This window comes from Schistocerca gregaria, chromosome 10 (genome assembly GCF_023897955.1).
Source record: "Schistocerca gregaria isolate iqSchGreg1 chromosome 10, iqSchGreg1.2, whole genome shotgun sequence".
NCBI lineage: Eukaryota > Metazoa > Arthropoda > Insecta > Orthoptera > Acrididae > Schistocerca > Schistocerca gregaria.
The window spans coordinates 63941522-63964997 of record NC_064929.1 but is presented as its reverse complement, the minus strand read 5'-3'; the positions used below and the strand labels follow the sequence as shown (position 1 = coordinate 63964997).

Genomic DNA, 23476 nt, shown 5'->3' with positions numbered 1-23476 from the left:
ACATCACACAACACCCAATCACCACGTACAGAGAAGAAAGTAACCTAAAGAAAACACGTTAAAAATAGGCTAGATGCTGTCTGACAATTTACTGATTGAGTTATTGTGTTGCTTTACCTTTTTGTATACATGTGGTACTTAATGTTTAATTCTCTCTCTCTCTCTCTCTCTCTCTCTCTCTCACACACACACACACACACACACACACACACACACACACACACACACACACACACACAAAAAAATCACTAGTTTGCTAGGTAAATCCTTGCGTGGCAGAACATGTCACACTTTTCTGTGCCACACTAAGTATGAATGCTGTAAGCCATTTCTCCTCCTCGTGTTATATGCTGGTGAGCCGAAATGTAATGACTGCAAGTATCGAAATGTAATGACTGGAAGTATATAAGTGGGGCAAGGACAAATGGGGACTTATTCCAACAATGTTGCCGACTGTATTTATATTAAACAGAATGGGCATATGATTATTGAGTCTGAACAATTCAAATTTCTAAGAATGTGGACTTTCTGTAATAGTTTATTATCTATCAGAACACCCAGATAGATAGTAAATTATCATGGAAAGCCCATGTGCAGGATCTTGTTCAAAAACTGGATGGTGCTATATGTACCATTAGAACAGTGTCTCCAAGAAGTGAGGGTCTAATGCGAAAATTAGCCCTCTTAGCTTATTTCCATTTACATCTGGCATACATCATTATATCCTGTTGTAACTCTGCCCATCCACATAGGGTATTTTTGGCTCATAAAACAGCAATTTGATCAGTAAGTGGTGTAAGTTTGTAGACATCTTTTCAATTCTGTTCTTCAAGAGCCTAGGAATTCTGGCAATGGCCTCTAAAATTTTCTTTTTTTATGTTGTTTGTTCTTATCAATTTGAGCTTATTCCCAAGAATTAGCAGCTTTCACTCAGTTAATGCTAGGCAGAAAGGCCAATCTGCATTTGGATCACACCTCCTTGACTGTTGTGCAGAAAGACATGCAGTATCCTACTGCATCTGTTCTCATTATTCTACGACAAGAATTAAAAAATCTTAGCAGTAATCTTCACACAGATTCAATTCTAAATAGAACAATTCGATTGTGGATCACTCTTTTCTATTCTGTTAGGGATTTCTGGGAAATAAATTAAGCTAATTGCTGTGTTATATTGTTGATTGTGGTAATATATAGTCATAGCTTATCATGTGCTTAGGATTTTTCTCCGTTTTATTTCATCTATGTTAATGTGCTGATTCATTCAATGACCATGGAGATTTGCCCCTCAATTTGTTCCTGAGGAACTATACGTATGGAAAAAAAAGAAAGAAATGGTGGTGTGGGCATATATTTAAAATGTTTGCAGGGTAATAAAACCACAAGTAGGTGACGGAGTGCTGTACGCCCACACCTCATCACAGAACTTAGACATCAGAGACTTGCCTGCTGGCTAAAGCAGGACAGACAGCGATCTGTGGCAGATGTGATGACAAAGTACAGTGCTGGTTGAAGGACAAATCTTTCAGAGCACATCGATCAGCACATGTTTTTGAATGTGGACCTCTGCAGCAGATGATCCCTGCATGCTCCCATGTTGACTCATCGACATTGTCAGTTATGATTGCAGTGGGCATGGAATTGTCAAAATTGCTCCACGGATCATTGGAAACGTGTGTCTACATCTACATACATACTCGGCAAGCCAACATATGGAGTGTGATGCACGGTACCCTGTACTACTACTACTACTACTACTAATAATAATAATAATAATAATAATAATCCCCGTGGAGGCCCTGGTATGTTCTGCCAGTCGTAAAAGGCGACTAAAAGAACAAACCACTAATAGGGCTAACTCCCCTTTTAGTATGATTAGTTGGTTCAGGACACAACTAAAGAAGCCTCGGAGAAGCGCCGTCATGGTCGGGGACGACGCTTGAACCCTATGCCCGCCCACAATGGTAACGACACTGCTAGCCAACTGGAAAATGATTTAAATCCAAATAGAGGTGTTTTGCAGCATATGCTTCCTGCAATCATCCTAGAAGGAAAACAAAGACAGAGGATGAGATAGTCAGATGAAGTTAATCGACACCTCATGTTCTGTTATTACCAAGCAACACACCTAGGAACCAACACAACTGGATACAGATCACAAGTATACACAACATTTATTACCAGATACCCAGAATTAGAATTTTTAACAGAACAACGACAGATTCGTGTAATAATAAAAAATAACAGGATACCCCAGTCAGAATTAGAAAACATCAAACAACAAGTACAACAAATACTGGAACAAAATAATGTGCAATCAGAAGAAGAAAAAAATACAGTAATGGACTCAAACATCCCAGAGCAAACAAACAAAGAACAACACACATCAATTAAACAATCAGAGGAAAACGAAATTTTAGGACTGCCACCAGAACAAGTGCAAATAGAACACGAAGTGACATACATATTAGATATAGAAGAAAAATTTCAGCTAACAATATAGAATACAAAGACACAAATACAGACATTAGACCATTCTTGCATAGACCACAAAATAACCCACAAGTCGAAACAACAATAACAACTATCAACTCAATCATACACAACAAAATAAATGAAAATACAACTATGGTTTATATAGGAGCACTCACTACACTAAATATACACACTAGGCAGAGATCAGAACCAACCAACACACAGAAGAAACCCACAAAACCAGCATGGCAACACAGGCTACAGATCAGAATAGAAAAACTGAGAAAAGACATTGGACAGCTAACACAATTTATAAGACATCAAATGTCAGGAAAAAAAAAAAGAAAAAAAAAAAAACGGAAAAGGTTAGGTAAAATCTCACAACAAGAAGCGATAGAGCTATTAGATGAAAAGAAGCAGAAATTACAAGCATTGGCCAAACGACTTAGAAGATACAAAAAAAGTGAAAATAGAAGGAAACAAAACCAAACATTCAACACAAACCAAAAGAAATTTTACCAGACAATAGATAACACACACATTAAAATAGACAATCCACCAAACATAACAGACATGCAACACTTCTGGAGCAACATATGGTCAAACCTGGTAAAACATAACAGGCATGCACTGTGGATAGAAGCAGAAACACACACATACAAGATGATACCACAAATGCCCGAAGTGATAATTTTGCAACATGAAGTCACCCAAGCAATTAATTGTACTCACAATTGGAAAGCCCCTGGAAAAGATAAAATAGCAAATTTCTGTCTAAAGAAGTTCACCTCAACACATTCACATCTAACTAAATTATTTAACAGTTACATTGCAGACCCATACACATTCCCTGATACACTTACACATGGAATAACTTATATGAAACCTAAAGATCAAGCAGACACAGCAAACCCAGCTAAATACAGCCCCATAACATGCCTACCAACAATATACAAAATATTAACTTCAGTCATTACACAGAAATTAATGACACATGCAACACAGAACAAAATTATAAATGAAGAACAAAAAGGCTGTTGCAAAGGAGCATGAGGATGTAAAGAGCAACTGATAATAGATTCAGAGGTGACATATCAAGCTAAAACTAAACAAAGGTCGCTACACTACACATACATTGATTACCGAAAAGCTTTTGATAGTGTACCCCACTCATGGTTACTACAAATATTGGAAATATACAAAGTAGATCCTAACTTGATACAGTTCCTAAACATAGTAATGAAAAATTGGAAAACCACACTTAATATCCAAACAAATTCAAATAATGTCACATCACAGCCAATACAGATTAAGCGTGGAATATACCAAGGAGACTCATTAAGTCCTTTCTGGTTCTGCCTTGCTCTGAACCCACTATCCAACATGCTAAATAATACAAATTATGGATACAATATTACGGGAACATACCCACACAAAATCACACATTTGCTATACATGGATGATCTAAAACTACTGGTAGCAACGAATCAACAACTCAACCAATTACTTAAGATAACAGAAGTATTCAGCAATGATATAAATATGGCTTTTGGAACAGACAAATGTAAGAAAAATAGCATAGTCAAGGGAAAACACACTAAACAAGAAGATTAGATATTGGATAACCACAGCGACTGCATAAATATGTAGGATACAGACAAAAAATAGGAATAGATAATACAAATATTAAAGAAGAACTAAAAGAAAAATATAGACAAAGACTAACAAAAATACTGAAAACAGAATTGACAGCAAGAAACAAAACAAAAGCAATACTTATGCTATACCAATCGGCGTGAAAGGAAGTGCTCCACTGCAGCGAGGCCCTGGACGTGCAGGATATTTGTGTATAGGGAAGTGGCATCAATGGTTACAAGGATGGTTTCTGGGGGTAACAGACTGGGTACGGATTCCAGGCGTTTGAGAAAGTGGTTGGTGTCTTTGATGAAGGATGGGAGACTGCATGTAATGGGTTGAAGGTGTTGATCTACGTAGGCAGAGATACGTTCTGTGGGGGCTTGGTAACCAGCTACAATGGGGCGGCCAGGATGTTTGGGCTTGTGAATTTTAGGAAGTAGGTAGAAGGTAGGAGTGCGAGGTGTCGGTGGGGTCAGGAGTTTGATGGAATCAGGTGAAAGGTTTTGTAGGGGCCTAAGGTTCTGAGGATTCCTTGAAGCTCCACCTGGACATCAGGAATGGGATTACCTTGGCAAACTTTGTATGTAGAGTTGTCTGAAAGCTGACGCAGTCCCTCAGCCACATACTCCCGACGATCAAGTACCACGGTCGTGGAACCCTTGTCAGCCGGAAGAATGATGATGGATCGGTCAGCTTTCAGATCACGGATAGCCTGGTCTTCAGCTGTGGTGATGTTGGGAGTAGGATTAAGGTTTTTCAAGAAAGACTGAGAGGGAAGGCTGGAAGTGAGAAATTTCTGGAAGGTTTGGAGAGGGTGATTTTGAGGAAGAGGAGGTGGGTCCCGCTGTGATGGAGGACGGAACTGTTCCAGGCAGGGTTCAATTTGGATAGTGTCTTGGGGAGTTGGATCATTAGGAGTGGGATCAGGATTATTTTTCTTCGTGGCAAAGTGATATTTCCAGCAGAGACTACGAGTGTTTCTACCTCCTTCCTAAAATTTACAAGCCCAAACATCCTGGCCGCCCCATTGTAGCTGGTTACCAAACCCCCACAGAACGTATCTCGGCCTACGTAGATCAACACCTTCAACCCATTACATGCAGTCTCCCATCATTCATCAAAGACACCAACCACGCCTGGAATCCGTACCCAGTCTGTTACCCCCGGAAACCATCCTTGTAACCATTGATGCCACTTCCCTATACACAAATAACCCGCACGTCCAGGGCCTCGCTGCAATGGAGCACTTCCCTTCACACCGATCACCTGCCACCCTACCTAAAACCTCTTTCCTCGTCACCTTAGCCAGCTTCATCCTGACCCACAACTTCTTCACTTTTGAAGGCCAGACATACCAACAATTAAAGGGAACAGCCATGGGTACCAGGATGGCCCCCTCGTATGCCAACCTATTTATGGGTCACTTAGAGGAAGCCTTCTTGGTTACCCAAGCCTGCCAACCCAAAGTTTGGTACAGATTTATTGATGACATCTTCATAATCTGGACTCACAGTGAAGAACAACTCCAGAATTTCCTCTCCAACCTCAACTCCTTTGGATCCTTCAGATTCACCTGGTCCTACTCCAAATCCCATGCCACTTTCCTTGACGTTGGCCTCCATCTGTCCAATGGCCAGCTTCACACATCCGTCCACATCAAACCCACCAACAAGCAACAGTACCTCCATTATGACAGCTGTCACCCATTCCATATCAAACGGTCCCTTCCCTACAGCCTAGGCCTTCGTGGCAAACGAATCTGCTCCAGTCCTGGATCCTTGGACCATTACACCAACAACCAGAAAACAGCTTTCTCATCCCGCAACTACCCTCCCGACCTGGTACAGAAGCAGATAACCAGAGCCACTTTCTCATACCCTCATACCCTCAAACCCAGAACCTCTCACAGAAGAACCCCAAAAGTGCCCCACTCGTGACAGGATACTTCCCGGGACTGGATCAGACTCTGAATGTGGCTCTCCAGCAGGGATACGACTTCCTAAAATCCTGCCCCGAAATGAGATCTATCCTTCATGAAATCCTCCCCACTCCACCAAGAGAGTCTTTCCGCCGTCCACCTAACCTTCGTAACCTCTTGGTTCATCCCTATGAAATCCCCAAACCACCTTCCCTACCCTCTGGCTCCTACCCTTGCAACCGCCCCCAGTGTAAAACCTGTCCTATCCACCCTCCCACCACCACCTACTCCAGTCCTGTAACCCGGAATGTGTACACAATCAAAGGTAGAGCCACGTGTGAAAGCACCCACGTGATTTACCAACTGACCTGCCTACACTGTGACGCTTTCTATGTGGGAATGATCAGCAACAAACTGTCCATTCGCATGAATGGACACAGACAGACAGTGTTTGTTGGTAATGAGGATCACCCTGTGGCTAAACATGCCTTGGTGCACAGCCAGCACATCTTGGCACAGTGTTATACCAGATACTTCCCACCAACACCAACCTATCCGAACTCCGGAGATGGGAACTTGCCCTTCAATATATCCTCTCTTCTCGTTATCCACCAGGCCTCAATCTCTGCTAATTTCAAGTTGCCGCCACTCATACCTCACCTGTCATTCAACATCATCTTTGCCTCCACACTTCCGCCTCGACTTACATCTCTGCCCATACTCTTTGCCTTTAAATATGTCTGCTTGTGTGTGTGTGTGTGTGTGTGTGTGTGTGTGTGTGTGTGCGCGCGCGAGTATATACCTATCCTTTTTTCCCCCTAAGGTAAGTCTTTCCGCTCCCGGGATTGGAATGACTCCTTACCCTCTCCCTTAAAATCCACATCCTTTCATCTTTCCTTTTCCTTCCCTCTTTCCTGACGAAGCAGCCGCCGGTTGCAAAAGCTCAAATTATGTGTGTGTGTTTGTGTGCTTTATTCATTGTGCCTATCTACCGGCGCTTTCCCGCTTGGTAACTCTTGGAATCTTTGTTTTTAATATATTTTTCCCATGTGGAAGTTTCTTTCTATTTTATTTACAATATTATACATGAAAGCTTAACTTTTCTTGTAACCATATTGTATGTAAATTAATTTAAACAATTAACTTTTGCTATTTGTGTGTTCATGCTACTTAACACTTGTGTTGCTATTGGCTGACTACATCACGTCTTATGCTCTGAGTACCTGCTGTCATTGGTTGGTGAGATCAAATGTCATGACCTGTGAAAAGCACATCGTACAGCATAACCTCGATTTCAGTGCTTTGGAAAGTATTGTGCCATATTTGATGAAATTCATATTTATACTTTTGTAATAAAAAAAAAATGCAGTGTACATGTTGCTGAATGTCAAAGATCTTATCAAATTTCTTTTTTTTCGGGTTTCATTTCCTAAAATGCAGGAAGTTAAACACCAGTGTATAAAACTTTTACCATTCAAAGGGTTGATAAGTTTTACAGCTTTGAGGGAAAGTATATTGTCATATAACACGGAGGAAATGTACGTTCACCTGCGCTACATTGTATTTTCATTCAGAAGTAAGTAAGTTTGTAACCAAGAAATCTGGGAAAAATCCAGGAATTATTTTTTTGCTGTCCATATATACGCCCTGTTTGTAGATGTATGTTTTACCAGCACATAGGGCGCTCAGTGGAGATCAGACGTGACATGATTACGAGTCCATTGTTGGGGGTTGCATACATTAGAAATCGAGGCACTGCAGTTTTGTCATTTCCCACTGTAGCCCCCACTAGTATCGAGTTCGAGAATGGTGTCACTGCTGTCACTTTGTACCCATTGACTCATTGTCTCTTACTAAAGTGCACAGGATTTTAAAGCTGTAATGTAGCATGAGAGTCAAATGCACAATCTTGTGGTTGTACTTTAGCACTGGTAGAGGAAAAAAAGACTGACTCTCCCAATTAGACGGCCTTTAATGATGCTGTGTTTTGTGAGACTGTGGAGGTTGTAAGATGAAAGTTACGTGTGCAATGTATATACAACTGTAAATATGCTCCACAAGAGGATGAGTGATGTTTTGAGAAAATTTGATGCTGTAATCGACACTTCAGACTGCGAACATACAAAGATTGCTCAGTGCAAACAAATTATAAGTTTATAGCATTTTCAATTTTTTTACTAAAAACGAAACAGTATTCACCACTAACGTACAGGTCAGTTTATTGGTATATGCAAGGTCCATTCAATAAATATATGGAAAAGTCATATAACCTTCAACCAAGTTGGAGGGTCTTCATCATTTTTTGGTGATATCCTTTATCTATTAAGAGGTGGAGCTTGAGATGTATCGTGCATTTGTAACAATCATTTTCTGTGCATTTTATCATCACTGTAGATTATAAATTTTATCATCTCGCACTTGGAGGTAGTTGCAGAAATACTGTGGCCCAGGTATCTTGCTTCAGACTCCTTTCCCTCCATCAGAATGTCGTTACTTAAAATACCAGCTATTGCTCGCTGAATGATTTTGGACTCTGCTTCTTTGCATTACAAAAAAATACATTGCATTTATACAGTTGACTATACTTCAAGTTACAAAACATTTACCTCGTACAACTTCTCTCATATATTCTGGCTGTCAACCAATGACTGACTTATCTTCTTAGAGATGTCAACAACAAAGTTTCCAACTCTGTGGGGTCTGTGGATCAGAATGTGTCGCGTAGGAGGTACGTAACGGGCACAGAGTAGTCGATCGCTGCAGCAAGTGCCACGACGCGGACGAACGATGGGAGGGGCACTGGACACTAGCAGCACTCTTGCCACGTGAACTGTGCTCAGGCTTGGGACTCAAAGTGTTAAATGTGCCGTAGGAACATACAAGGTGGAGCAGAAGGAATGTGTGTTTTTTAAACTGTTAGTACTTAGTGACAAATGGAGGTATCGACCTGAAGCACTGTTAGTGGACAGCCCAGACAGTGCCGTTTCTGTTGCTACGGACCATCGGAGGATGGAGCATTGTTTGTGTACACGGTCAGGGAAGGGGGAAGAAGGTTGCAGCATTTGGTTTATTACAACAATGTACGGGAGGTTAAATAGTCAGGACTTGTAAGACAGAATAGGAAATTAGATAAAATAAGCGAATATATTTCAGTGTACAGTATACAAGGGGTGCACCTAGGGTCAGAAGCTACCAGGTTTAGGCCAGTCTAGGATGTTGAACTACTAATTGAAATGAGAAGGGGAGGTGTTTCACGTTAATTGATATTGGTGGCTGGTCACGGAGTGCAGAGCCAGATGTCTTGTTCACAGGAGTGTGAAGCAACTGTGTTCTGCACTGCAGAATCTTCCAGCATTCACACACATGACCTCTGTATCCCACATATGCTATTAGCTAAAACTGATGATGTGAATTTGTTAGCAGTTTCAGTGTAGGGCTCAAGGCATCTCTTCAGCAATTTTAACTTGACAGAATTGCCTCAGTTCTGACAGGCTGGCAACTTGTGTCACATAGGCACAGCAGAAGTTGTTCTGGGAGGAAAATTGTAAAGATTTGACTGTGCCTTTGAAATAAATTTTTTTAAACCAATTCTCTAAAATACCTTTTGACTGGCTGCCACCCTGTACATTTGTTCATGATTGAGCAGTTCTTTAGGAACAATGGTTATGTGGTCACGGTTGAATGTCTTTTCCATGAAAAGTTTGAGGTTGGACATTAAGATGCAATCCCAGATCAACACGCTATACTCTGATCAGTTGCAGTGTTTAGACGTGCTGTATCTGTGATGCAGTTCAAACTCTGAAAAATGTAGACAGAGTGAGAACGGCAGTTCATGCTAGTCTAAAATTTTCCACTAGGTAACAGGCTGTATTGCTGGGATGTCACATCTTGTGCTTCATCAGATCTCATGTGATGATCTCAGATTTCATCTATACAAAATAATGATTGTCCAGCAGTTAAGTGAAACAGATTTTGTGCAGCACAGAAAATTTTGTGGCATAATGGATGCTATATTTGCAGAAGATGCAGATGTCCCAGTATTTGAGTGATGAAACCAATTTTCATCTAGTTGGTTATATTAATGTACAGAACTCCCTGTACTGGGCATCAAACCCACATGAACTACACCAAAAGCCTCTCCACAGCTCTAAAATACGACTGTGGTGCGGTATCTCCAAGATAGGGATTGTTGGACCTTACCATTTTAAAGAGCTATTAACCACAGTTACTGTGCCATCAGTGTGTTACATCAAAATGTGTAACAAATTTCTTCATCCAGAACTTGAAAGGCGTTGAGTGAACATGAGAGAAAAGTGGTTTCAACAGGATAGTGCTACAACTCACACGGCAAGAGCACTCATATAAGTAGTTCGACAGATGTTCCCAGGACATTTCATTTCATTATTTAGTGAAGTGCATTGGTCCCCACACTCACCCAATCTATCGATCTGTGACTTCTCTTTTTGGGCCTATTTGAAATCTTGAGTGTACATGAACAAGTGCTGTACAGTCGATGACCTCAAGATTTCGTTAGTCAGGAAACTGAAGCCGGGCCGAAAGAAATGTTGGAGAGAATCATGCATAACTTTCAGGAGAGGATCTAAATTTGTTTCCAGTAAGGATGTAATCTTAGTGACATTATTTTCTGAACCTAATTAAGATATCTAGGTTTCGAAAATGCGTAAAACTACTATTACTGAAAGAAAGATTTTTTGAACAAAACAAGTTTTCAGTTATGCACTTGTGAAAATGTGTTTCCTCTGCTCCACACTGTATTTTCTTTAGAAGGCATTTATGTGGGACTGAGTAAAGCACTTTAAAAATATTCTGAAGCACCGAATCATCAGTTTTCTCTCCATGTGGCTAAGGATATTATTTGTTAAGATTGAGAGTCAAGTTTTGTATGATCGGTGTTTCCAGAACTTGTGCTGATTTGTAGTGAGCAGTTTATTTTGTACCTGGTAGGTCATTATGTGGAAGTTGAGTGGTGGTTCAATACATTTTGCAGTTACCTCTGTCTGAAGCAACTAGTGCAGGAGCTTTTTTCTCTTTGACCCTGTGTAATTCAGGATAGGTGTGTGTGTGCCAACTAGTGCAGGAGTTTTTTTTCACTTTGACACACTGTAATTCAGGATAGGTGTGTGTGTGAGTGTGTGTGTGTGTGTGTGTGTGAGAGAGAGAGAGAGAGAGAGAGAGAGGGAGAGAGAGAGAGAGAGAGAGAGAGAGACCCTCCGAACATAGTTACTGATTCTGTAAGAAGCCAAGGCAATGATCAAATTGTAACATTGGCTTAAGCAGCAAATAAACCTCTTTATTTAATTAAGGGAAAATGACTTAATGCATTTTTATTTGTTTGCAGTTGTCTGAATTATGATGTAAAAATCAGCTCTTTCCTGATTTTAATGCTCGATATCTCTGTTGGGACGTCAAAAATACGGACCATTATCGAAGCGTTAGATGCGTATGCTTCCACCAAAACGATCAAGAGGACTTGCTCTCATTGTGGAGAAGATAAATCACTTGTGAAGACAGCATTTAAATCAGTTCCAAGGTAACTGCCAGAATATATGTTGCACATTTCACGTGATATTGAGTGCTGTGTTTACTAACTTATACTTCTAATCTTATAGTTGTCAAATGAATAAATGAATCAGTTATGATCTAAAGAACACTAGTCTGCCATGTATTCTCTGCAGTGATTGCCAAACTACTCACAAATATCTGGATTTTGTGTCAAATGTTCAGGTTCCAGGAGACAATGTAACGACTACCAAAGTTACATTTCTGTAGTGATGTGAGAACTTAAACAGTTTTCGGGAAGGCACCTAATCCTTGTATCTATATTTTGTCTGGAACGTTGACGAGAGTTGTAGACTGACGTGTTAATGTATTTTACTCATATTCAATCCTGAATAAGTTGATATATGCATTTCAAGAGATGAGTTATTGGATTGGTGCATAAGTTTGTAGCATTTTTCTGTAAGTTTATTAAACACAATAGATACACATAACAGAGATTTTAGTCATCAATAATATATTCTCTGTCACTATTTACAACAATCTGCCAATTCTGGGGTAACTTTTTGATTCTGCAACTCTAGAAATCTCATGGTTTTGAGGTGAATAACTCATCGAGCCATGTTTGGAACACATTTTCATATGGATACTAAGTTCATAGACGGGCATTTGAGAAGAGTGTGGAAAAGGTGGAAATCTGAGGGCACACAGTCAGATGAATAAGGTGGGTGCAGAATGGCTTCCCAACCTAACTCCCCTTAGTATTTTTTGTCAGTCTAGCAAAATGTGGGTAGGCATTATCATGGAGTCGTCTTGTTGACAGCAAAGGTTAGTAGTGATGCTTACACCTCAGGGAAGCAGTTCGTAGTACACTACACCACCGCTGTTCCATCGGATTCAAAACCTTATCTTTCGTGGATCATGCTGGTTTTTGTAGGGGGGTTGCTGCTTTGTTTCGACTCGACCATTTCTTTCTTTTTCTTATGTTAGCATAAAAATTGGAACGGTGACCAGTAATGATGTTGTTGTTGTGGTCTTCAGTCCTGAGACTGGTTTGATGCAACTCTCCACACTACTCTATGCTGTGCAAGCTTCTTCATTTCCCAGTACTTCCTGCAACCTAAATCCTTCTGAATCTGCGTAGTGTATTCATCTCTTGGTCTCCCTCTACGATTTTTACCCTCCACGCTGCCCTCCAATGCTAAATTTGTAATCCTTTGATGTCTCAGTACATGTACTACCAACTGGTCCCTTCTTCTTGTAAAGTTGTGCCACAAACTCCTCTTCTCTCCAATTCTATTCAATACCTCCTCATTAGTTACGTGATCTACCCATGTAATCTTCAGCATTCTTCTGTAGCACCACATTTCAAAAGCTTCTAGTCTCTTCTTGTCCAAACTATTTATCATCCATGTTTCACTTCCATAAATGGCTACACTCAGTAAAAATACTTTCAGAAATGACTTCATGACACTTAAATCTATACTCGATGTTAACAAATTTCTCTTCTTCTGAAACGCTTTCCTTGCCATTGCCTGTCTACCTTTTATATCCTCTCTACTTTGACCATCATCAGTTATTTTGCTCCTCAAATAGCAAAACTCCTTTACTACTTTAAATGTCTCATTTCCTAATGTAATTCCCTCAGCATCACCCGACTTAATTTGACTACATTCCATTATCCTCGTTTTACTTTTGTTGATGTTCATCTTATATCCTCCTTTCAAGACACTGTCCATTCCATTCAACTGCTCTTCCAAGTCCTTTGCTGCCTGTGACAGAATTACAATGTCATCGGCGAACCTCAAAGTTTTTATTTCTTCTCCATGGATTTTAATACCTACTCCGAATTTTTCTTTTGTTTACTTTACTGCTTGCTCAATATACATATTGAATAACACCGGGAAGAGGCTACAACCCTGTCTCACTCCCTTCTCAACCACTATTTCCCTTTCATGTCCCCCGACTCTTATAACTGCCATCTGGTTTCTGTTCAAATTGTAAATAGCCTTTCGCTCCCTGTATTTTACGCCCGCCACCTTTAGAATTTGAAAAAGAGTGTTCCAGTCAACATTTTGACCAGTAATGGTACACTATAGAAGTGGTCTGTGTTGTTCATGACTCAATTGATGATGAGCAACCGGAGATGCACATGTGCCCAACCACAGATTTTTTTGTGATTTTGACTCAGAGCATGTGGTATGGTACACTCAGTTTTTGAACTTTCCTCATTGCGTGTAAATGTCACGCAGTGATGGAAAGATCACAGTGCACTGCTTTTGCCAATTTTCGAATACACTGACTTGGATCATTATCAACTGATGCGTTTAAATCATCATAATCAGATCCCTGAAGTCTTCCTGAAGTAATGTCAAAACTATCCTCCTTAAAATGAGAAAACAATTTTCTTGTTGTACTCTGTGCATTGGCATTATCCCCATACATGGTGCATATGATTCTGGCTGCCTCCACTACTATCACCCCTCTATTGAACTCAAACAGAAGAATATGCTGGAAATTTTCTGATTTCTCCTCTTAGCGCTACAGTTTCTATTATCCACAGTTCCTCTCACTATCTCCAAATGACAAAATGGTTATATATAAACTCAAATAGCAGCTGCATTACTACAAACTTGTGCACCAACCAAAAATTATTATTTTGACGTATATATGCAGGTGGGAACTTTCCCTGCAATACATCCTACGTTCCCGTAACCGTCCTGGCCTCAACCTTGGTTAGTCACTGTCCTCACCCATCCAGACCCCTCCCTGTTCCCATTCCAGCACTACACAGCTGTCATTTCACCGCCACACCCAGTCTTTTAATTTCTTTCATTTCTCTCCTTTCCGCTACTTACCCCCTCCCTCCTCCGCACCTTCTCTCCTGCCCTCCGTCTAAACTGCAACACTTCACTGTCCGCCACTCCCACCATACTGTCCTTCCCCCTCCCTGCTCCAGCCTCCTCCTGAATCCCACCCATTCGGCACTTCCATCATGCAATGGTGCTGAGACTACAGACGTGTGTGCAAGTTGCAACAGAGAGTCTGTAACTTACCAAATGAGGCAAGTGTCAGGATGGTACCTTTAAAAATGATACCATTGATTTCCTTCCCCATCTTGTCGAACTTCGAGCTCGTGCACCATTCCTAATGAACTCGCTGCTGATGGGATGATAAATCCTAGTTTTCCTTCCTGCTTCCATAAGGTCTGTATCCAATGCTTCAGCTTGCTTGTAACTGCACACGATTAACATCTAATGTTTCTTCCTATCATATTTTAGGTACTTAATAATAAATTTGAAGAGGTATTCTGTGAAGGACGGAGAGGTGATACGTGATGAAACTCCAGTCAGACATACCAGCACACTCTCTCTGGGAAAATATTCTGTTCCTAACAGCGTGATTTCTAAGAGTGCAGTTCCTAACAGTGATACTAATTGCTCTAAGGCTACGAGGTAAGTATCACCAGGCTTTTAGACTCTCATTTAACATGTGACAAACTGTTCAGTTAGACCTGAAGGAAATTTTATATTAACCTACAGAGATTAAGAATCCTGTATAGTTTTTTTTGTTTGTCTAGTCATTGATGTGTTGTTGCAGTAGCTTTACAGACTTTAAAAAGATGATGGTGCAACATTTTTTGTGACTTTGTGAGTACTGGCTGCTTGGCAAACCTTTCCGGAAAGGTACATAGAGGCTGCTATGGATTTGGTACAGATAGGTGGTGCAGCTTGTTCAGTTTGACACAGAGCTAGCAATGAAGAGAGCCAAAGAGAGATTTTGAAATGGAGGTGAAGTTAACACAGATGAAATAAAAACATAAAGGATACTGACAATATTATTCTGTCAAGGGGTGGATGATTTAGTTGAACAGAATGGACAGTGTTATGAAAATATATAGTGTTATGAAAAGAGGTTTCATGATTAACACCAATAAAGGTGAAACTAGGATAATAGAGTGTAGTCTAATTAAGTTAGGTGACAGTGGGACAGTTAAGAAATGCGATGCCTAGAAGTAGATGATGAGTTTTGCTATTTGTGCAAGAAAATGACTGAGAGTGGTCATAGTGCAGAGGGCGCAAAATTACCAGAGTAGCGACAGCGAGAAAAGTTTGTCTGAAAAAGAGAGATGTTTTAACAACGAACGTAAATCATAGTGTCAGGAATGCTTTCCTTAAGGTGTTTAGATGGAGTATAGCCTGATATGGAAGTCAAACTTGGACAATAAACTGTTGAGATCAGAAGAGAATTGAATTTATACACATGTGGTGTTACAGCAGAATGCTAACAGTTAGACATGTAGAAGAGTGCTGAATTGAATTGGTGATGAAAGAGCTTTAGCTCCATGGTTCATTTTTACCAAAAGGAAGGATGGGTCAGTGGGACACATTCTGAGGCATGACAGCAAAGTTAATTTGTATGACGTGATTGCACGAATGCATGGTGTCTGTTCCTTTGGACATGTCCAAAAGAACAGACGTCATGCAAAGTCTGTGGCTGGGATACATATTATGTAAATTTACATAATATGTATTACGGCTGCGGATTTTTTGTGGTGTCTGTTCTTTTGGGTATTTCTAAAAGAATAGTCACCACACATTCATGTAATTGATTTGTCTCAATGGGCAGTGAATCCACAACTTTCAGTGTGGATGCATAATATTGTTTGATCTCCAGCAGGAATCCAAAGTAGTGAATGTGGAGGACACTGAGAGGGATTGCAGATAGGTCGCACTAACTAGGAACGTGGGTCAGCTGGGGAGCATGCCAAGATATTCTGTGCATTTGTGACAAACACAGTGTACAAATGGTGCAGTGGTTAATGCAACTGACGAGCAAGCAGGAGATTTTCCCTCATCACAACTGATTCTGCAGAAAGCTCCGATGCAGCTAATATCATCAGTTCCATCCCTTTCCATTCTTTTCCCCTTAAATGATGTGTCACACCTTCAGTGTACATAATAAGTTAATTAGGTAATGCAGGGAAGTATGAAGGTGTTAACATTGTAGAGGAAAACAAAAACTTGAGTGCAGTAAGCTGGCCCAAATATACATGGGTTGCAATAGCAATGCATGGATGAAGCAACTTCCATAGGATAGATCAGCATTAAGAACTGCACTAAATAGTGTTCACAGCATAGTGTGCTATACACAGCATTGTATAGTGCTTTCAATTGCCCCTGTAGCACTATCTTATCCATCCAATTGTAATGTATGTCACTTTGGTTAATGAGTCGATCTGTTGCTCAGAATGTTTTATATAAAAAGAGTGGACAAGCTTTTCTCATACTACTGTGTGTATTCTACCCAAAATGTTCTGTTAAGATATTAGATGTTATTTTTTATGTTTGTTTATGGTACTAAGAACAATACTAAATACAGTATAATGATGACACTGAATTGCTGATTAATTCATGTTGCAGAAGTGTAGCAGTTGCCAGTCCTCCAAAACTTAACATCGGTAGAAAGGTGAGGAATATTTAAAAATATCACTTTTAGTTCAGTTAATCGTACGATAATTTGAAGAAAGGAGTTGAAACTTGCTGGCAGATTAAAACTGCGTGCCAGATCGAACTTGAACTCAAGATGTTTGCCTTTTGCAGGCAAGTGCTTTACTGACTGAGATACCCAAGCATGAAACATCCCCCAGGCTGTGGCTAAGCCATGTCTCTGCGGTATTGTTTCTTCCGGGAATGCTAATCTTGCAAGTTTCACAGACGAGCTTCTGTGAAGTTTGGAAGGTAGGAGACTAGGTGCTGGTCGAAGTAAAGCTATAAGGAGGGCTCATGAGTTGCGCTTGGGTAGCTCACTCGATAGAGCACTTGCACGTTAAAGACAAATGTCTTGAATTTGAGTCTTGGTCTGACACACGGTTTTAATCTGCCAGTGAATTTAGCATCAGTGCACACTTCACAGCAGAGTGAAAATTTCTTTCACGAAAGGAGTTGATAAAACACCTTGTGTCACCAAAATGTAGTCTACTCCTCAATCATATCTCTCAACATCTTTATTTCTTTGTTTCACCACCTCCTTCCATATCTTCCATTCTCTTCTGCCCCACGTCTCTAATTCATCCCTAACACCTTCTCTTCTCCACCTCCTCTGACCTTCCAACTTTTCTTCTGGTCCACTTCCTCTACCGCTCCCCTTCACATGCCCCCCCCACTTCCTCTGCCATCCGCCACGTCCTCTGCCATCCCCCACGTCCTCTGCCATCCCCCACGTCCTCTGCCATCCCCCACGTCCTCTGCCATCCCCCACGTCCTCTGCCATCCCCCACGTCCTCTGCCATCCCCCACGTCCTCTGCCATCCCCCACGTCCTCTGCCATCCCCCACGTCCTCTGCCATCCCCCACGTCCTCTGCCATCCCCCACGTCCTCTGCCATCCCCCACGTCCTCTGCCATCCCCCACGTCCTCTGCCATCCCCCACGTCCTCTGCCATCCCCCACGTCCTCTGCCATCCCCCACGTCCTCTGCCATCCCCCACGTCCTCTGCCATCCCCCACGTCCTCTGCCATCCCCCACGTCCTCTGCCATCCCCCACGTCCTCTGCCATCCCCCACGTCCTCTGCCATCCCCCACGTCCTCTGCCATCCCCCACGTCCTCTGCCATCCCCCACGTCCTCTGCCATCCCCCACGTCCTCTGCCATCCCCCACGTCCTCTGCCATCCCCCACGTCCTCTGCCATCCCCCACGTCCTCTGCCATCCCCCACGTCCTCTGCCATCCCCCACGTCCTCTGCCATCCCCCACGTCCTCTGCCATCCCCCACGTCCTCTGCCATCCCCCACGTCCTCTGCCATCCCCCACGTCCTCTGCCATCCCCCACGTCCTCTGCCATCCCCCACGTCCTCTGCCATCCCCCACGTCCTCTGCCATCCCCCACCTCCTCTCCCCCCCCCCCCGAACTTCCTCCACCCCCCGAACTTCCTCTCCCCCCCCCCCCCGAACTTCCACTCCACCCCCCCACCCCCCCCGAACTTCCTCTCCCACCTCCCTGGCATCTCTCCTCCTTTCCACCTCGTCTCCCTTCCACCATCCCTCCCTGCCCGTCACCTCTCTCAACTTCTCTCCACCAACCTCCCCACCCTATTCTTTTCTCCTCCCCATAGACATCACCTCCCCACCCATGCCCCCTCTCAGACCACCTCCCCTCTCAGCCCGCCACATCTCCCCTCCCTCCTTTCGAACCACATTTGCAACCACTGCCCATTGTGATATTAAATTCCACCTAGTGGCATTTCAGGTATAAAATGTGATAAAGATTGTGTACGAGTGGATCAAAGAAGAATGGGAATCGTTCCAGTAACAAATAGGACAATTCAGTACCATATGTGAGTTTGTCCTAAAGCAGATTATTATAGTTCTGTGCCTGGGAGCTAACATCTGGAAGATGGCAAAGCTGGTTGGATATTTGTGTGCCACTGTAGGAGCGTCTACAAAAAGTAGTTCGAGAATGGTGAAACCATGAGTAGGCGACACAGTATCGGACATCCACACCTCGTCACAGAATGCGGAGTTGAGAGACCCACCTATTCTGTAGAGCAGGGTAGGCAGTGATCTATGGCTTATCTGGCAACAGAGTACAGATCTGATGCAGGCACGAGTGTTTCGGACTGCACCATTCAGCACACGTTATTGAACATGGGGTCTTTCTGCAGATGATACCTCTGTTTTCCCATGTTGACCCGGTGACATCACCATTTATGATTGCAGTTGGCAAGGGATCATCGAGGTTGGATGGTGGATCAGAGGAAAAGTATCGCTCAGTCAGATCAACCGCATTTCTTGTTACACAAGACTAGTGATCGTGTCCCGATACACTGCCATCTGAGGTGAGCGAACAGATACTCGGAACCTGCTCTGCACCACTGGCACAGACCACTGCTAGCAGTATTATGCCATGTGAGACGTTAGTCTCAGCTTCTGTGGCAACTGTGGTAATAATTGAAGACACAATGACATCATCGACTATGTGAATATTATTGAAGACTACCTGTGTCATTTACACTTGATGTCTTACGCGATGATGAGGCTTCTTCCAGCATGATAACTGCCTGTGTCACAAGGCCAGAATAATGCTACAGTGGTTTGAGAAGAATGATAGTGAATTGATGTTGATGTATCAGGTACAAAACAGAATACAAGGTATGATCAATAAGCAACAGGAGTTTTTTTAATTTTGCAAGCTTTATACATATTAATTTCAATTTTTTTTTCTTTCTTTGTACACATCTTCATGATGTATGTCTGCATTTTCAGCTGTTTTGAATATTTAGTTTATTGTTGACAGTTGAGAAGATCACACGTGTTTTCAAGTGCTCAGCCAGATTTTTGTTTTCAAAAAATAGATCAAAGAATTTGCATTAAATTTTGCTCGAAAAATGGAATACAGTACGGCATCGCATCTGAAATGTTGACTGTGGCTTTTGGCGGATCTACAATGAATAACACAAGCATTTATGAGTGGTATAAACATTTCAAAGAGGGCTGAGAAGTCGTTGAAGATGGCAATCGCCCTAAAAACCCTAGCACATCAGTTACTGAAGACAATTCTGGAAAAACCGTGAATCACCATCAGGGAGGTTGTTGATAATGTTGGCATATCCTGTGGCTCATACCAAGCAATGTTTTGGATGTTTTGGGCATGAAATGTATAACAGCAAAGCTTGTTCCAAAATTGTTGAATTTCAAACAAAAAGAACATCATGTAGACATTGTTCAGGAAATGCTGAATAAAATCAACAGTCATCCAGAACTTCTAAAGAATGTTGCAACATGTGACGAAACATGGGATGTCAAAACTGAGGCCCAATTGTCCCAATAGAAACAGCCTGAAGAGCCAAGACTGAAAAAGTTTCAAAATGTTAAATAAAATGTGAAAGTTCTTCTCATTGTTTTCTTCAATTACAAGGGGATAGTTAGTGGTTGTATGTCAATAAGGAATACTTCCAAGAGGTTGAGCGTTATTTGCATGGAGCAATCTGAAGAAAATTATCAGAACTGCAGCAAAACCACTCATTGAAATTGCATCATGATAATGCTCCTGTTCACACCTCAATACTTGTTAACAATTTTTTGGCTAAATACAAAACCGTTACATTTCCGCAACCACCCATATTTACTAGACATTGCACCCTGTGACTTCTTTCTATTCCCAGGTCTGAAGAGAACAGTGAAACGATGTCATTTTGCCAGCATTGGTGAGATAAAAACTGAATAACTGAAGTAGCTGAACGTCATTATGAAAAATGAATTCCATAGATGCTTCCAAGATTGGAAAAACACTGGCACAACTGTATTATATCTGAGGAGGATTATGTTGAAAGGAACAAAGTTGATGTTGATGAATAAATAAGGAGTCTTTATGAAAAGCAAAAATTACCGTTATTTTTCAGTCACACCTCATATATCTGGGACAGTTTTGGGTACCAGCTCTATGGTGACAGATTTATGGCCTGTAATTTATTGGAATTCTCTGACCTGTGCATAGGCATCTGGTCTCCTGAAACCTAATGAGGACTTGTCAAATCTGTACTGTGCGTAATTGCTGCTTGTGTTTCAAAGATGGATCAACAAGATATTAAGCTATGGTCATATTGTTTTTACTTACAGTATACATTGGCTGTTGTGTATTGTCTAGCACTAATCGAATGCACATTACATTGGTGGCTCAATGTAGATGTTCTAGGGCTTCAATATCTAGCCAGTATTAGGGCTTGTAACTGTCTCTGTACTGTGGTTCAGAGCCCATGTTAATTGGTTGGGTAAGTCAATTCTAAGGCCAGAGGAAGACAACGGCATATGGGCTCCCAACAGGACTATGCCAAGTAACACATTGTGGTGTTCAAAACAGTCTCTGTGATAATGGCTGGCATTCTTTCTTGGAATGAACTGCAGTGGGATGACAAAAGTTTTGGAACAGCAATTTGCACATATACAGATGGCGGTAGTTATAAAAGAACAGAACATTGGAGGATCTGTCATTTGTATTCAGGTGATTCATGTGAAAAGGTTTCTGACATGGTTATGTCCACAGCTCATGGTCTAGTGGCTAGCGTTGCTACCTCTAGATCACGGGGTCCCGAGTTCGATTTCCAGCTGGGTCAGGGATTTTTTACACCTGGGGCTGGGTGTTTGTGTTGTCCTCATCATCTCATCATCATTCGGGAAGTGGTGAGATTGGAACTGGAAAGATTGGGAACTTGTACAGGCACTGATGACCTCAGTGTTGAGTGCCCCACTAATCATCATCGTCATCTGATATGATTATGGCCGCACCACGAGAATTAACAGACTTTGAACACATAATGATAGTTTGAGCTAGACGCATGGGGACTTCTATTTCAGAAACAGTTAGGGAGGTCAGTTTTCTACAATCCACAGTGTCAAGAGCTTGCGGAAAATACTAAATTTCATGCGTAACCTCTCACCAGGAGACAACGCAGTGGCGTACGGCGTTCACTTAACAATTAAGAGCAGCAGTGTTTGTGTAGTGCTAACAGAGAAGCAACACTGCTTGAAATAACCACAGAAATCAATGTTGGATGTACTACGAACACATCTGTTAGAACAGTCTGCCAAAATTTGGTATTAACAAGCTATGACAGCAGATAATTGGCACAAGTGCCTTTACCAACAGCACGGCATCGCCTGCAGCAACTCTCCTGGGCTCGTGACAGTATCAGTTAGACACTAGTTGACTGGATACTGTACCCTGGTGATATGATTCGAGATTTCGGTAGGTAAGAGCTGATGGTAGGGTTTGAGTCTGGACTCATGTGAAAAGGTTTCTGACATGGTTATGTCCTCAGCTCATGGTGGTGGCTCTGTAATAGTGTGGACTGTGTTTACATTGAATCGCGATAGTCTACAATCTGACCTTTATCAAAGTCGGAAACGTGATGGTACGCATTTCTCCTCTTTACATGAGGCATCACGACGACGTTTCACCAGGCAACGCCGCTCAACTGCTGTTTGTGTATGAGAAATCGGTTGGAATCTTTGCTCATGTCAGCACATTGTAGGTGTGTCACCACCGGCGCTAGCTTTGTGTGAATGCTCTGAAAAGCTAATCATTTGCATATCACAGCATCTTCTTCCTGTCAGTTAAATTTCGCGTCTGTAGTACGTCATCTTCATGGTGTCGCAATTTTATTTGCCAGTAGTGTAGTTATATTCTGCCACTTGGAGACCACTTCCACCCATCCATGTACTTCATCTTCATGAACAACAGTGAGAATTTTATGGATGACAATGCACAATAACATCAGGCCACAACTGTTCGTGATTGGGCTGAAGAACATTCTGGACAGTTTGAGCAAATGATTTGGCCACCCAGTTCGCCGGACGTGAATCCCATCGAGTATTTATGGGACATAATTGAGATGTCTGTTCATGCACAAAATCCTGTGCCAGCAACACTTTTGCAATTGCGGGCAGCTATAAAGGCAGCTTGGCTCAATATTTCTGCAGTGGACTTTGAGTGACTTGTTGAATCCATCCTACATCAGGTTTCTACACTGTGACAGATGTGACACAATATTAAAAAGTATGCCTTTATTTTTTTCACTGTAGTGTATGTGCTATGACAGTCAAACAATAACTGATTATTTTCTTTAATTGAGTTACTGTTTATTTACAATAAAAAATGCAATTATTTTATCATTCTTTAATAAAGCATGTTGAGGCTCTTGACATTGCAACTCACGTCTTCTTGCAGTTGCTGTCCGTCGGGTTAACAGGAGGGACATTTTGAAAGTAACTTTCATCATGGTTTTTAAAATAGGAGATGGTGCACCCAGTGACGCAAGGAAAAAAAAAGCCATGGATATCCACACCCTTTGCCCCTTCGATGATGATGATGATGATGATGATGATGATGATGAATAATGAAATGTCGTGTGACGAGGGCCTCCCGTCGGGTAGA

The 23476-nt window shown here is 41.7% G+C and overlaps 1 protein-coding gene across 2 annotated transcripts in view; it reads left to right on the top strand.

The window, feature by feature from the left end:
- Positions 1-23476, top strand: part of LOC126293475 (uncharacterized) — a 282060-nt gene that overhangs the window by 217160 nt on the left and 41424 nt on the right. For both annotated transcript variants that reach the window (XM_049986718.1, XM_049986717.1), the window contains exons 8-10: positions 11388-11579; positions 14827-15000; positions 16969-17014. In XM_049986718.1, the coding sequence (XP_049842675.1) occupies positions 11388-11579; positions 14827-15000; positions 16969-17014 (412 nt within the window). The remainder of the gene's footprint in view (positions 1-11387; positions 11580-14826; positions 15001-16968; positions 17015-23476) is intronic.